This window comes from Falco peregrinus, chromosome 1, assembly GCF_023634155.1.
Source record: "Falco peregrinus isolate bFalPer1 chromosome 1, bFalPer1.pri, whole genome shotgun sequence".
Taxonomy (NCBI): domain Eukaryota; kingdom Metazoa; phylum Chordata; class Aves; order Falconiformes; family Falconidae; genus Falco; species Falco peregrinus.
The window spans coordinates 50,136,314-50,147,809 of record NC_073721.1 but is presented as its reverse complement, the minus strand read 5'-3'; the positions used below and the strand labels follow the sequence as shown (position 1 = coordinate 50,147,809).

At 53.4% G+C, this 11,496-nt stretch overlaps 2 protein-coding genes across 5 annotated transcripts in view; one reads left to right on the top strand and one right to left on the bottom strand.

Annotated features, from left to right (window-relative positions):
• Nucleotides 1-779: 779 nt before the first annotated feature.
• Nucleotides 780-4,404, bottom strand: FAM78A (family with sequence similarity 78 member A; the record flags this gene model as incomplete). The annotated part of the gene is made up of 1 exon (XM_055793593.1): nt 780-4,404. A coding segment is annotated over one exon (531 nt), but the record flags the coding sequence as incomplete, so codon positions are not given.
• A 4,038-nt stretch (nt 4,405-8,442) lies between these two features.
• The window catches only part of PLPP7 (phospholipid phosphatase 7 (inactive)), a 24,647-nt gene continuing 21,593 nt past the window's right edge, over nt 8,443-11,496 (top strand). Inside the window, exons 1-2 of one of the 4 annotated variants that reach the window (XM_055807899.1) lie at nt 8,443-10,117; nt 10,637-10,782. In XM_055807899.1, the coding sequence (XP_055663874.1) occupies nt 10,663-10,782 (120 nt within the window). In that variant the 5' untranslated portion in view covers nt 8,443-10,117; nt 10,637-10,662. Of the gene's footprint in view, nt 10,783-11,496 lie in introns of all 4 variants that reach the window. The other 3 variants (XM_055807892.1, XR_008747752.1, XM_005231205.4) reach the window with 3 other exon arrangements.

The following is an 11,496-nucleotide window of genomic DNA, read 5'->3' as shown; positions in this document are numbered from 1 at the left end:
TTCTTATTGCTGCGCCAGGAGCCAGGGCAGGGTGATGGCAGGGCCGAGGCTCGGGCAGCTCTTGCCGTACCCCGCTGCTGGACCCAGCCTTGCTCCCTGCCACACCGACTCGATGGGTCTACCCCTCCCCAATCCCACTCAGCATCGTATGGACCCTCCGAGGGGCTGCCCCTCTCCTGCCACGCTCATCTCACTTCTCACTGCCAAGGGTAGGAAAGGAGAACCAAGTGGTCCACGAGGCCACGCGGCATGTGGCTGTGCTCCGTGGGGGCTGGCAGCCCCGGCCCCACGGCTGGCTGCAGGGGAGAGGGTGCGGGTGAGGGTCTCGGCCAGGGCTCCCCCTGCTGCTTCCCACCCTGGACCACTACGGGATTGGGACAGGGATGGTCAGGCTATGCTCTCAGCTCCTGTGGTGGCTCGGGGCTATAGAGAGCTGAGCATCACCGATGGGAGAGGTGAAGCAGAGACGGCTCACGTACACCAGCACCCCACGTTGGTGCCCCGCCACCTCCCCAGCAAATCCTTCGTGCACTCCTGGTTCTGCAAAAAGCTGCCAAAGAAGGAGCTTTATTTACCTCTGCTTATTTACCACCTTCCTCTGTGCAGGATGCCCCAGGTCCCCAGACATTTAAGTCCCCCTTGGGACCCTGTCAATCCCCGTTCTAACCACCTGGCCATTAACCAGCCGTATCGATAGTGATGTCTATAGCACCTGTTACTCCCAGCCACCCGTCCTTTTATATTCAATCTGTCCCTGTCAGTTTTGTAATGAAGCAGCATTGGAAAAACATCACATTTAATTACAACACATGAAATCTCAGAAGAGGCAGCATCACTTTTCTCTGCTGTGTCTGGTGATGCGAATGGAGGTGGAGGGGCACGTTTCAACCTAGGCACGGGATAAAGGCATTCTTTGGGAAGGGAGAAGTCCATGCAAAGCCGACCCCAACGTGAAATTTAAATTTTGTGTTTACTGCTTAGCTGGGTCTGTTCAGTGCAACAGGACGAATTAGCCGGGAGGTTACTATCAAATTGCATGGATGCATCCAGTCCACCAGGTAGAGGGAGCAGGAGGAACCAGATTGACTTAATGCACTGGGAGACTAAGTCCAACACAAAGCTAAGTGGAAAAGGACGTAGGTGTTCCCTGAATGTGGTTTTTGGTGACTGAGAAGAAATCTTTCCTTGGAATTCCTTCATGCAGCTAATTAAGACAACTGGGTCTGATTTTTTTGACCCATGCTGACATCAGTGAGAACTGTAAGTACTCAGCACCTGGAGACAAAGTGAATACCAGACATAAATACCCCTGCTGCTCCCGCCCACGGGGCTGCCCAGAAGAGCATCTAAGTGGCAGCCGAGATGCGTGCAAGCGTTAACAGCTATTCACCCGCAGCTCACATTTTGTCCTCTTCTGCATGTATTGCCTAGGAGAAAATACAGACAAGTCCCAAAGGGCTGTGCCAGTAGAGCTATAGTTAGGATCTGAATCCAGCTAAGAAAATGGATTTTAATACAGAGGGTGACTGTGCAAGTCAAAGTCTCCCTAGCTTCATCCTTTATAGTCCCAAAGCCTAGATTCAGGCAACCTTTGGCTCATGGATTTGGGGTTGATCCAGTCTGTGTGTTTGCAGGCTGCTGGTAATGCTGGGCTTCCCACCTCCGAGATCTCTCTGCCCGTTGAAGAGAGCAGCTCCATGGCCGAGCATCTCTGCAAACCGGTGCGTGCAGGCAGGCGGTCTCCCCTGGGAAGGGGGTTATAGTTGCAGGGACCAAGGCTGCTTGTTTGCTGGTTTGAGACTGTCACGGGGGCAGGGGCATATCTTCTGGGCGTGCTTGCCCCAGGTGGTTGTGGTGAACCCGTTGTAGAAGTTGATGGTGTGGCTCTGGAGAAGTGGGGAAGGAGGATTTCCTGCCGGTAACGTCCTGCGTGGAAGGTGCAGCTGGCGACAGCAGCCAGGTGGTGCCTCTCGGAGGGGAGAGTGAGCTTCGGGTGTGCGGCCGTGAGACCTGCTCGGGCCGGCTCAGCAGGGCCAGGCTTGTACCTGGCACGCCCAGCTCTCCCAGCCCTACCTCTTGAGGCAAACTGTTAACCAGGGGAAGAAACGTTATCTAGGGGAAAGAGCTGCAGGGGGAAGGGGAAGGGATCTGCCCCAGGCCATGTGCTGGAAGGAAGCAGATCCTCCGCTCCCAGTCCTGCCACCCCGGACTGCATGCCAGCCCAGATGCCACCTCTGCTGCAGAACCTTCTCTGCCTGCAAACCTGCCCCTCGTCGCAAACGGCGCCTCCGTGCCGCCTCCCCCCGCAGAACCGCCGCTGCTCGTAGCTGAACCCATCCGGGCCTTGTTAAATCCTACTGGTTCCACCTCCTGCCCCGGGCGCCCTGTCCTCCCTGGAGGACCTACACCCAAGGGTGGGGGGCTGCCCTTGCACCTTCTCACGCGTTACCCCTCGATACGTAGGTGTTGGTGCCATGGCCGGACAGGCTCGGTGTCATGGTCCTGCCGGTCGTGTAGATCGTGAGGTCATTTGGAAGAAAATCATCTACTAACCCCAACATGATTTTTTTTTCATGGGAAGAAGAGGTTTTCATAGCTTTTGCTTCCAGTGTTTGCTAGGAACGGGTGCCTGTTATTTTCTGACATGGCTGTTCCTGAATTACGGATATTGCTGGGTAGACTTGGTAGGTGAGATCTGCCCTCGCTGACACCCATGCATCTCCAGTGACTTCAGTAGGATCCCTTTTATATTCTGCTGCTCTTACAGCACCATCGTTTGGACTTCATGGGAAACGGGGCAACAGAGCTTCCCCCGCCAGCCGGGGCGCGGGCGCCGGCTCTGACGCCAGCAGGAGGTGAGGCTGGGGATGGCAGGGCAAACACCTGCCTGTCCTAAAGACAAACCCATCCCCACCTCTCCGTTTATGCTGACTCCCAGGGCCACGATTCCAGCTGTGAGACTATCCCACAGTGCTAACGGGAGGCTGGGATCACCCAGTGTAAGCAGCGCAAGCTTGCTCGCTACCCCCTTCTGCAAAGCAGGGAGATGGCCCAGGAGCTCCCGCTCCAGACATCCTACAGCAGGGTTGTTATTTGCATTGCTTTGAAACTGAGATTGTTTCCACGCTTCCTTGTTCCAGGTTTTAAAACCAGGAAGATTTTCTTCTTCCCATTTGGTGCCCTTCTCATCCATCAGCCCATGACACACTGACAATCTATGCCTTGTTCCAAAACTTTCTCCTAAAAATTCTGTAGAAAGGACATTCTGCCTGGTGGTGGTTTTGTTGGGTTTTATATTTTTTTTTTTTCAAACATAGCTTTAAGGCAAAAGTTTGGCAATGCAAAGCAAAGTCTACATAAGGCCGCATGACTTGGATTTGCAACTCAGAACCTTACAGCTTCAAAAAAAATATATCCTTATCTTAAATAGTCAACTTTTTGCTCCAGGATCTTGTTTTGTTCTCAACCAAAAAGAAAAAAAACCACCCAACTTTTAAAATCCCAAATAAAATGTTTGTGTTGTTCTGGGCAGTCTGGACAAGCTAATGAGACTAAAGTTCAAATAACTAAAGTAGGGAAGAAAAAAAAAAAAGCTCTACGGGTAGACATCAGTGTTAATTTCTTCCCTTAGGAATCCGGTGATGAGACAGACCCCAGTCAAAGGTCTCCTCTTTAGCTTTAGCACAGTGAAATCCGTCCCGATGGGAGAAGGTAGAATGGTTGCATTTGTTGAATGAATAAAAAGTGCATTTTGATTTTGCTCAGATTATACGCGTGTGTTCTAATACCTAAGTGATTGTTTTGCTTCGGATTGTTTTTTTGTTTGTTTGTTTGTTTTTCTCTCCCTTTTGGTGCCGGGACGCCAGGTTTGTATTATCGATGTTTTGGAGGTATCACCACAAGTGGTGGTCCATCCTTTGGCCTCCACATGAGTACCTGAGCATCATTGGCATTGGGTTTGACAAGGGCACTGGGTGGTATTGGCTCATTCTTGCTAAGGACCTGGGGCTGCTCTTGAGCAGAGGGCTCCTGCAGCTTGGCACGCTGCCCCAAGGGTCTGCTGGGGTTTACCTCGATGCCCAGCCTCATGCGCCATTTGATAGTCTGCAAGGTCACCATTTCGTTGGTAGCCGTGTTGGTTGCAACCAGCCAGGTGGTGAAGCTTTGATCCCGGTGAATGCTTGTGAGTTTGGCCACGTTGCTCTCGCTGACGGGCACTGCCCACGTCACACTCGGGTAAAAGTTGTCGTTCATGCTGATGTTGAACTTGGACTCCTTCTTGGTGGGACCCACGATGGTGCAGGTTTCTGTCGTGTTTCCATACCAGGGATAGTTCACCCCATCGGAGTCGCTGATGGCCTGGATTTTACCATCCAGTAGATCTGGAAGCTCCCAACTTGACCTGCAGTAATCAACAACAAATTATGGTTAATGCATTAATTAATTAATTTGTTTAGGCACATCCTGGATGTCACAGAAGGAAAGGAAGGAGTTGTGAATGCATTCCCCCTTCAGCTTTTACTGGAATTGGTGCCTTTCATGCCACCTTGCTGAATGAGCTCATCCCTGCCGCTAAAACTGTGAATTTCCAGGAGTGATCCTGAAGGTCTGTCCTGCTGTTCACCACCACCGAGGAGCGACCACGTGGTAGGGCCGGGGCTTTCCTTGCGGGGACCGGTGCCTACCTGGAGTGGTTCAAAATACTTTGGTGTTTAGGTAAGGCTGCAAAGGGATGCTTGGGAAAGCTCCAGCCCTGCAGAAAATCCAGCACTGCAGGTACTTTTGTGTGGCTGCTTGGCTGCCTGAGTGGGGCTGAACACCAGGACCTGCTCCTGGGCTCAGCACCCCAGTGCTTGCGCCGGTGAGCACAGGGCTTGGGGCCGAGTTTCTTTCTCTCAAAAGTACAACATCTCCCGTGTCAGGCAGAGTGGGCAAGCTCAGAGCTGGTGCTGGGGGGCAGGTGACAGAAGACCTAAGGGGGGGAAGTAACATCAAGAACTTCACTGCACCATAAAGCTTCCCATGGCCCTGTTCTGCTTTTTCTTTCCAGTCCCCACCTGCAAATACTCATTTTCCCTCTGGATCAGCCACTGTCCCTCCCCGCTGTCTGCCTGGCACTGGAAGTGTAACGCAGCCTGCTGCAGCCGTGGGACGGACCCAGTTCAAAGGCTGCACGCCAGGCTCCGGACTGGGATGGTGTTACAGTAATCAGAGAAACCGAGGTCAGGCAGCTTGTAAAACTGCCTGAGCTGCTCGTCTGGGCGCTGTGTACTGTGCTTGCGAGAAGACGGGCAGAAAGGTCAGTCTTTCTAGCAAGAAAGTAAGTGCAAATGGTCTTCCGTCACCATGTAATGCTGATGCACAACTTGGATTTTTTTTTTTTTCTATTAACTTCCAATTTAATTTTGAAGATTAGATTTGCCAGTAGAAGCAAAGTGCTGTAAATGTCTCAGAAAAAAGGTTAGCTGTTTGCAGAGTAAAGGCACTGCGATGGCATAACTGCAGGCTGTGTGCTCAGCACGTTGCCAGGTGGCTCTAACATACCCCCTTGCTTACAACCCAGACCCGCTGCCACTCGGGGACGATGGCCCGGCCATCAAAGTGGCAGAAGGGGCTGCATGGTGGCAGTGGCAGCAGCAGCTCACTCCCAGGGTGACATTCACACTTTGACCCTGCGGTGGGGCTGGGATGCTAGGCTCTGCACCAGTCCCCCCCAGCTCCCTGCTGTGGGCTGAGCTGTGGGACATGGAACACGGTGTATCTCGGGGGGGAGGGGAGGCAGAAGGGACACGCCGAGGCTGCCCTGGTAACTCTCCCAGCCTTTCCTGAGCCGGTGCTGTGGCTTAAAATAGCCCCTCGGCTGAAGCAGGGCTGCGGGCAGGCGGGGGGCACGCGGCGGCCGGCCGGCTCTGACACAGCTTCGGGACGAGCTGCTCCCCTCACAGTCTGGGACCAACGTGACCATCTCATAAGGCTGTTCTGATGGTTAATTAGTTAATGACCGTGAAGTGCCTCCATGTTGGTAACCACTGGATCGTTCAGCAGTTAGCTGTAAATGTCTGGCTGGAGCGAAAAGATACCGCGGGGGCTTTCAAGGTCTCATTTATCGTTACTCATGCGAGCAGGGGTCTGCGCAAAAGTCCCCGCTGTGCCACGGCGGGCGCAGGGCTGCACCGCGTGGGAGGGTGGCGGGTTTGTGGGTCGGGGGGCCTGGCAGGAGCGTGGCAGGTGAAGTGCAAGGTAGGGCATGGGCTGCTCGGGGGATGCAGGGATGCTCCGAGCAGCAGGACCAGGGGTTAGCAGCAGCCGGGGTTATGCAAGCGTGACATCTCCCCGTGCAGCGTGACATCTCCCCGTGCAGATTTATGGGCTGTTGTCAGCTACGCACGCTACGCACCGCAGCTGCAGCAATCCTCTCCTGAGCTCATAGCCAGCAGGCAGAGGGGAGTCCTTTGCCTGGAAGAAAATCTGTAGCGAAGGCAGCCAAAAGGAGATCCCTGAGCAGTGCTGCGAGGACCCCCATCCACTGGGGAGGCGTTTGTACGCTCTGCTCTCTTAAACCGGAGTCATCCTGGCTCGCTGTCCCCCCACGCTGTGCAGGGAGAGCTGAGCAGGGAAAGGCTCTGGGATGCTGGATGAACTCAGCCCTCGGCAGGGATGAGTGGAGGTCATGGCTGCAGCCCCCCACCTCCTCCCCACCCCACAGCCCGGCTCTGAAATACCATCTGGGGGCTCTTCTCTCCCTTTCAGCAGATGGTTTAAGATTACTTTCCATTGAGACAGTGGCCGGTACTCAGCCTGGCTGTCACCTGGGGATGAGATGTGACAATTTCCTGGAGGTTCACTCTGTGACAGGCATGGTGCTAAGGTGCAGCCATAACATCTCTGCAGGTACAGAGGTGCCAAACTGGGACCTGAGATGCTACAAGAGGCTGATAACACTCCCCAGCTGCTCCCGCCTGCTTGGATCAGCAGCTGACGGGTGAATGGCAGGAGAATCAGGCAGAGGATGCCGAGAAACTGCAGGTCAGCTAAGACCTGCTTGTCCCTATCTCCATTCCCAGTAGGCGTATCTCACCCCAGACCAGCACAGAATTGCAGGACCTTCTCCAGATTTGCCCAGGGTTTAACCGAGAGCAAAAAGATGGAGCTGTGTCAGGGCCCGGGCTGGTCCCTGAGGGCAGGATGCTGCCTGCAGAGCCTGAGAACCCCCCCAAAGCCAAGGGGGCTGGTGAGCAGTGTGGCTGTGCTGGGGACGGCTTCAGAAGTGCACCCTGCTTAAGAAAAAGGCGTGGGCAGGAAGGGGGAAGAAGAAGCTGGCTTGTCTGTCTTCATGGAGCACGCTATGCCTAATTCTAGTGAGTGTGGTTAACCCTGAGGTTTCAGAAACCGTCACGCTTCATCTGCACAGCCTAGTAACAAGCAGGAAAACGAGGCCCTGTGACGGTCCCATGACTGGAGCAAAAGCAGAGGCTGCAGGATGGTTGCTGCTGGTGCTGGCTGCCCCTCGCCAGCTGCTATGGCAAAGCCTGTGTGCCAGCCAGGGCTGGTAGCCCTCTGCCTGCAGCGTCTGCCCCGGGTTAAATAATATGCCAACAACTGGCCTGTTGGATGATTTCGGAAAGAATGCTGTGGAATGATCTTTGGCTGCATCAGCATCTTTCTGTGGTGGTGTCGAGCCAAGGAAAGACCAGAAAGTGCCCAGTAAACACTTTGCTGACAATAGCAGGGAAGAGGCATGAAAAGAAAACCAACCTATCTGGTTTCATGGATTAGCTATAGCAGATCGGCTCCAAAATCAAGAGGTTCTGGCTTGTAATACAGACAAGCTCGTTTCTGCTGCTTCTGAAACCTTCAAAGTCAGCATGGGCACCGCCACAGACTGGAGCTGCCAACAAATCTCTCTTAACAAATGTCTTCTCGCTACTTGGAGAAGGAACTTTGAGATATTTCTTGTTGCACAACTGTAGCCCTGCTGCTGACAGCCAAGCAGCTCTATGTAGGTTTTAGCCTCCCAGTCCTCGCTCAGATATATTCCTTCCTACCCTGTCACATGAAACAAAGCCCCCAGCTTATCCCGAGCCCTCCAGGGGGCTGCCCCACGGCACCAACCGAAGCAATCACCACAGCGGCCCGTGCAGCGACAGCAAGCCCAAGCACAGCAGCCCCCAGCCCTGTGCACCCAGCGGTGACACCAGCCCACCTCCTCAGACAGGCATCAGGCACTATTGCATCCTCGGCCCCAGTTCTTTGAAGCCAGCTCCTAATTAGTCACAGGCCAGATGGACTTGTGTAACCTTGTGCTTTCCAACACCTTCCTCTCCAGCAGCTCCCTAAATAAGAGACGCCCAGCTCAGGCAGACTGCGCTGGGCGCAGGTACCAGTGCCACGTGTGGGCGCAGGCGAAAAGCCATCTCGGTTAGTTTGCATCCCTGCTCCTACCTGTCTCCCGTTGCTGCTCTGCCTGTGCTGGGGCCTTGCGGAAAGAAAGAAAACCTGAAGAAAACCTGCTTAATTTTCAGTTGTCTTTTACAGCGCCTCTCTCACCAACTCTGGCACGTCAAAGCAAGTCCAGCCGGGGTTACAGTGCTGACCAGGAAGGGTATCCCAGATGCTGATCCCGGTGGTGGCCACAGCCATGCTGCAGTGGTCCCTCTTCCCCCATCCTCCAGCTGCATGTTCCTGCCTCGTCTCTTGAACCGGCAGCGGTTTGATGCGTGCTGGTTCAGGGAGTAAAGCAGAAGATGGGCAAGAAGGAAAAGGGGCGAATTGCCGCTGGTTTAGCTGAGCAGGCTCAAGGCAGGCTGGACAACCTAGTTAATGGGCCAAGGAGCGCGCTCACAGCACAGGGGCCGTGCCAGGGCAGTGAAACCTTTCCCTCTCAACCCCTGGAAGGGTAAATTCCCGCGGTGAATTGAGCTCCCCTCACTTCCCATGCAAAGGATAACCTGGTTTTTTCTCCTTTGGTAAATCTGGTTTTGATTGTGTTTTCCCCCTCCCCGAGGACTGGGGTTTATTCTCTTGACAAGCTGACTTCTCGAGTTCATTGTGTCTCTGCTGCAGGGCACGGAAGATTTAATCTCGCAAGAAAGAGATGCCCAGTAAGGTAGAGTGATGATGTAATGCTGCAAGCTGCCCCATCGTGTCTCCAGGGCAGAAATATCTACCTGAAACTTCTGCAGATTCTTGGCTAATCATATTCAAACTTCAATTTATTTATCTCTGTTTTGCATATCTCCATCTGCACCACTTCTTGTACATCTCCATGGAGATGAAGAAACAAGGCTGGATAATGCCATTCCGGCATCACCCAGATGCTGACACGGGTCCCACCAGTGCTGCACAACTGGGTGCAGAAAGCAGCACCCACCCCAGGAGATCCAGCAGGGACCTGGTCCCCACGGCTCCCGCAGGGGTCAGAGCTCTGTGGCCTGATCCTGATGCCTCCCATCTTTCCCTAAAGGTACAGGGTAAAACCCTGCTGGGGGGGAGGGCAGTAACCACCCTGGGGCCAAACAGGGATTTTGCCCCAGTTCTGCATGGAGCAGAGCCAGGGAGCACGTCCACATCCTCATCCTGGGGGTGTTCATGTTCCCAGCACATCTACCGACTTAACATGTAAAATAATGCCAGCATTTACGTGTTAGCTGAGCTTTAATTATTTTCCTTTAGCTTTAAAAACATTGCATTTGGCCCCCAAAATTGTCAGTGCCACCCTAAACGCATATGTCAAAATTATCCCCTCTGTAGCTAACGTCCCTACAGGAGCATTATGCACAGCTCCATCTGCTCCAGTATTTCTCAGCTGTTTTCTGTCCTCAACGTAATGGCCAGCTTATACACAGCTAACAACTTCAGAGCATAAAAGTGAAAAATTAATCCGAAGCCTGCTGTAAGGATTGACGCTCCAGTGGACCAACTGATTTTTGATTATTTGGAGTTTTCTGTCTGTCTGTCACCACAGGGATTAAAAATATGTATGTTGCAGCAGTCTCGCTTCATCACGAAAAGTTGGGACGAATACTCTTGCTGGCATAAATCAATGCAGCTCTGTGGAGGTCAGCGGGGTTACGCCGAATTTACACCAGCTAAAGGCTTGGCCCGTCCTTTTGGATAGGTTTGTGTCCTGTTTCTCTCTCTAAAGGTCTTCCAAGAGCATGTTTCAATGGCATGGAAAGAGGCCTTTCCTCCCAAACACCTTTATTTATAGCTTTCAGATGGTGACGGGTCTATAGAAAGGGAGTGGAGGAGCAGACCAAATCCTGCTTTGGTTTGGGTAGCTCCTTTCTGAATATCAGTTAAATGTCAATGAACTTCTGGGGGGAAATTTCTTTGTTCCCATGATTTTTCCGGCTAACAGCCCTCCTACAGAGCTGCACTGTTTGATTCTGACTACCTGTTTATGGCACTTGGCTTGTAGATGCAACTTTTTTTTGTCTCAAAGCGTTCCGGCGAGGGAAGACCATACCAAATGCTCAATTTAAACACAGGGAAACTCAGGTGCAGAGAAAGGACGGACATGGTGAGGTTTGCAGCCCACAGCAGCACTGGCAGCACAGCTCTCTGCCCAGTCCTCTATTTTGGTGGCTGTGTGCTGTATTTATATACAGTGGGCTTTTCTGTTTTCCCTTTGCAGCTGGTCGCTCAAGAGAGGATTTCTAAATGAGCTTGAGAATTACACATGCAAATCCCAAAGGCCTGGAATTGGGAACATCTGAGCAACAAATTGTCCTTGCTAAAGATGGTGTTGGAGCCAAAAAGCCTACAGATTTTGGGCCTGTTGTAAGTACTTTTAAAATCAAGATAAGCTGGTCTGCTCCCTCGCTGAGCCTCACTGCTGGTGTTTGCCAGGTGCCAGCGCGCTTCTCAAGGCATTTTCTGCTTGAGCAGAGAGGGGACGCGGGGACAGGAGGGGGAGGACGGTCTCACTTAGGGCTGCTCCTCGGCATGCCCTTCCCTCTGCTCCACAGCTCACAGCATGTATTTGCTGTATGTCCTGAGATGCTGAAGCCGTGTCCTCATCCGGGCTCACAGGCAGGAGGGGGGGAAGGAGGGCCAGGGTACACGGGCAGATGTTCGCGCTGTCAGGAAGGCGTCGCATCGAGTCAGTTTCTCCAGCTCTCCAGCCCTCCTCATTCACCGGTTTTTAAGCCCCCCTAGAATGACCCCTGAGGGGCAGAGCTGGCATCCCCCCGACACAGGGTACTTTGGATGAGCAGGCGGGAGGGTTGCTGAGACCTGACCTTGCCGTCCTTCCTCCCTTGCCCCCAGAGTCTGGGCAGCAGCAGCACCGCCAGCCACCAAACCATCTGCCGGCACCGCGCTCCGCGGCCAGGTTTTGTCCCGTGGCAGGACAGACAGATTTCTGCTGCACCGGGAGGCTGCACCTGGTGCTGCCCAGCACCATGAGTTGCAGAATTGCTGTTCTGGGCAGGCGTCTGGAGATCAGGTGCCAGGGCTGACTGAGCCACGGGCAAAGCCTGCAACAACGTTTGG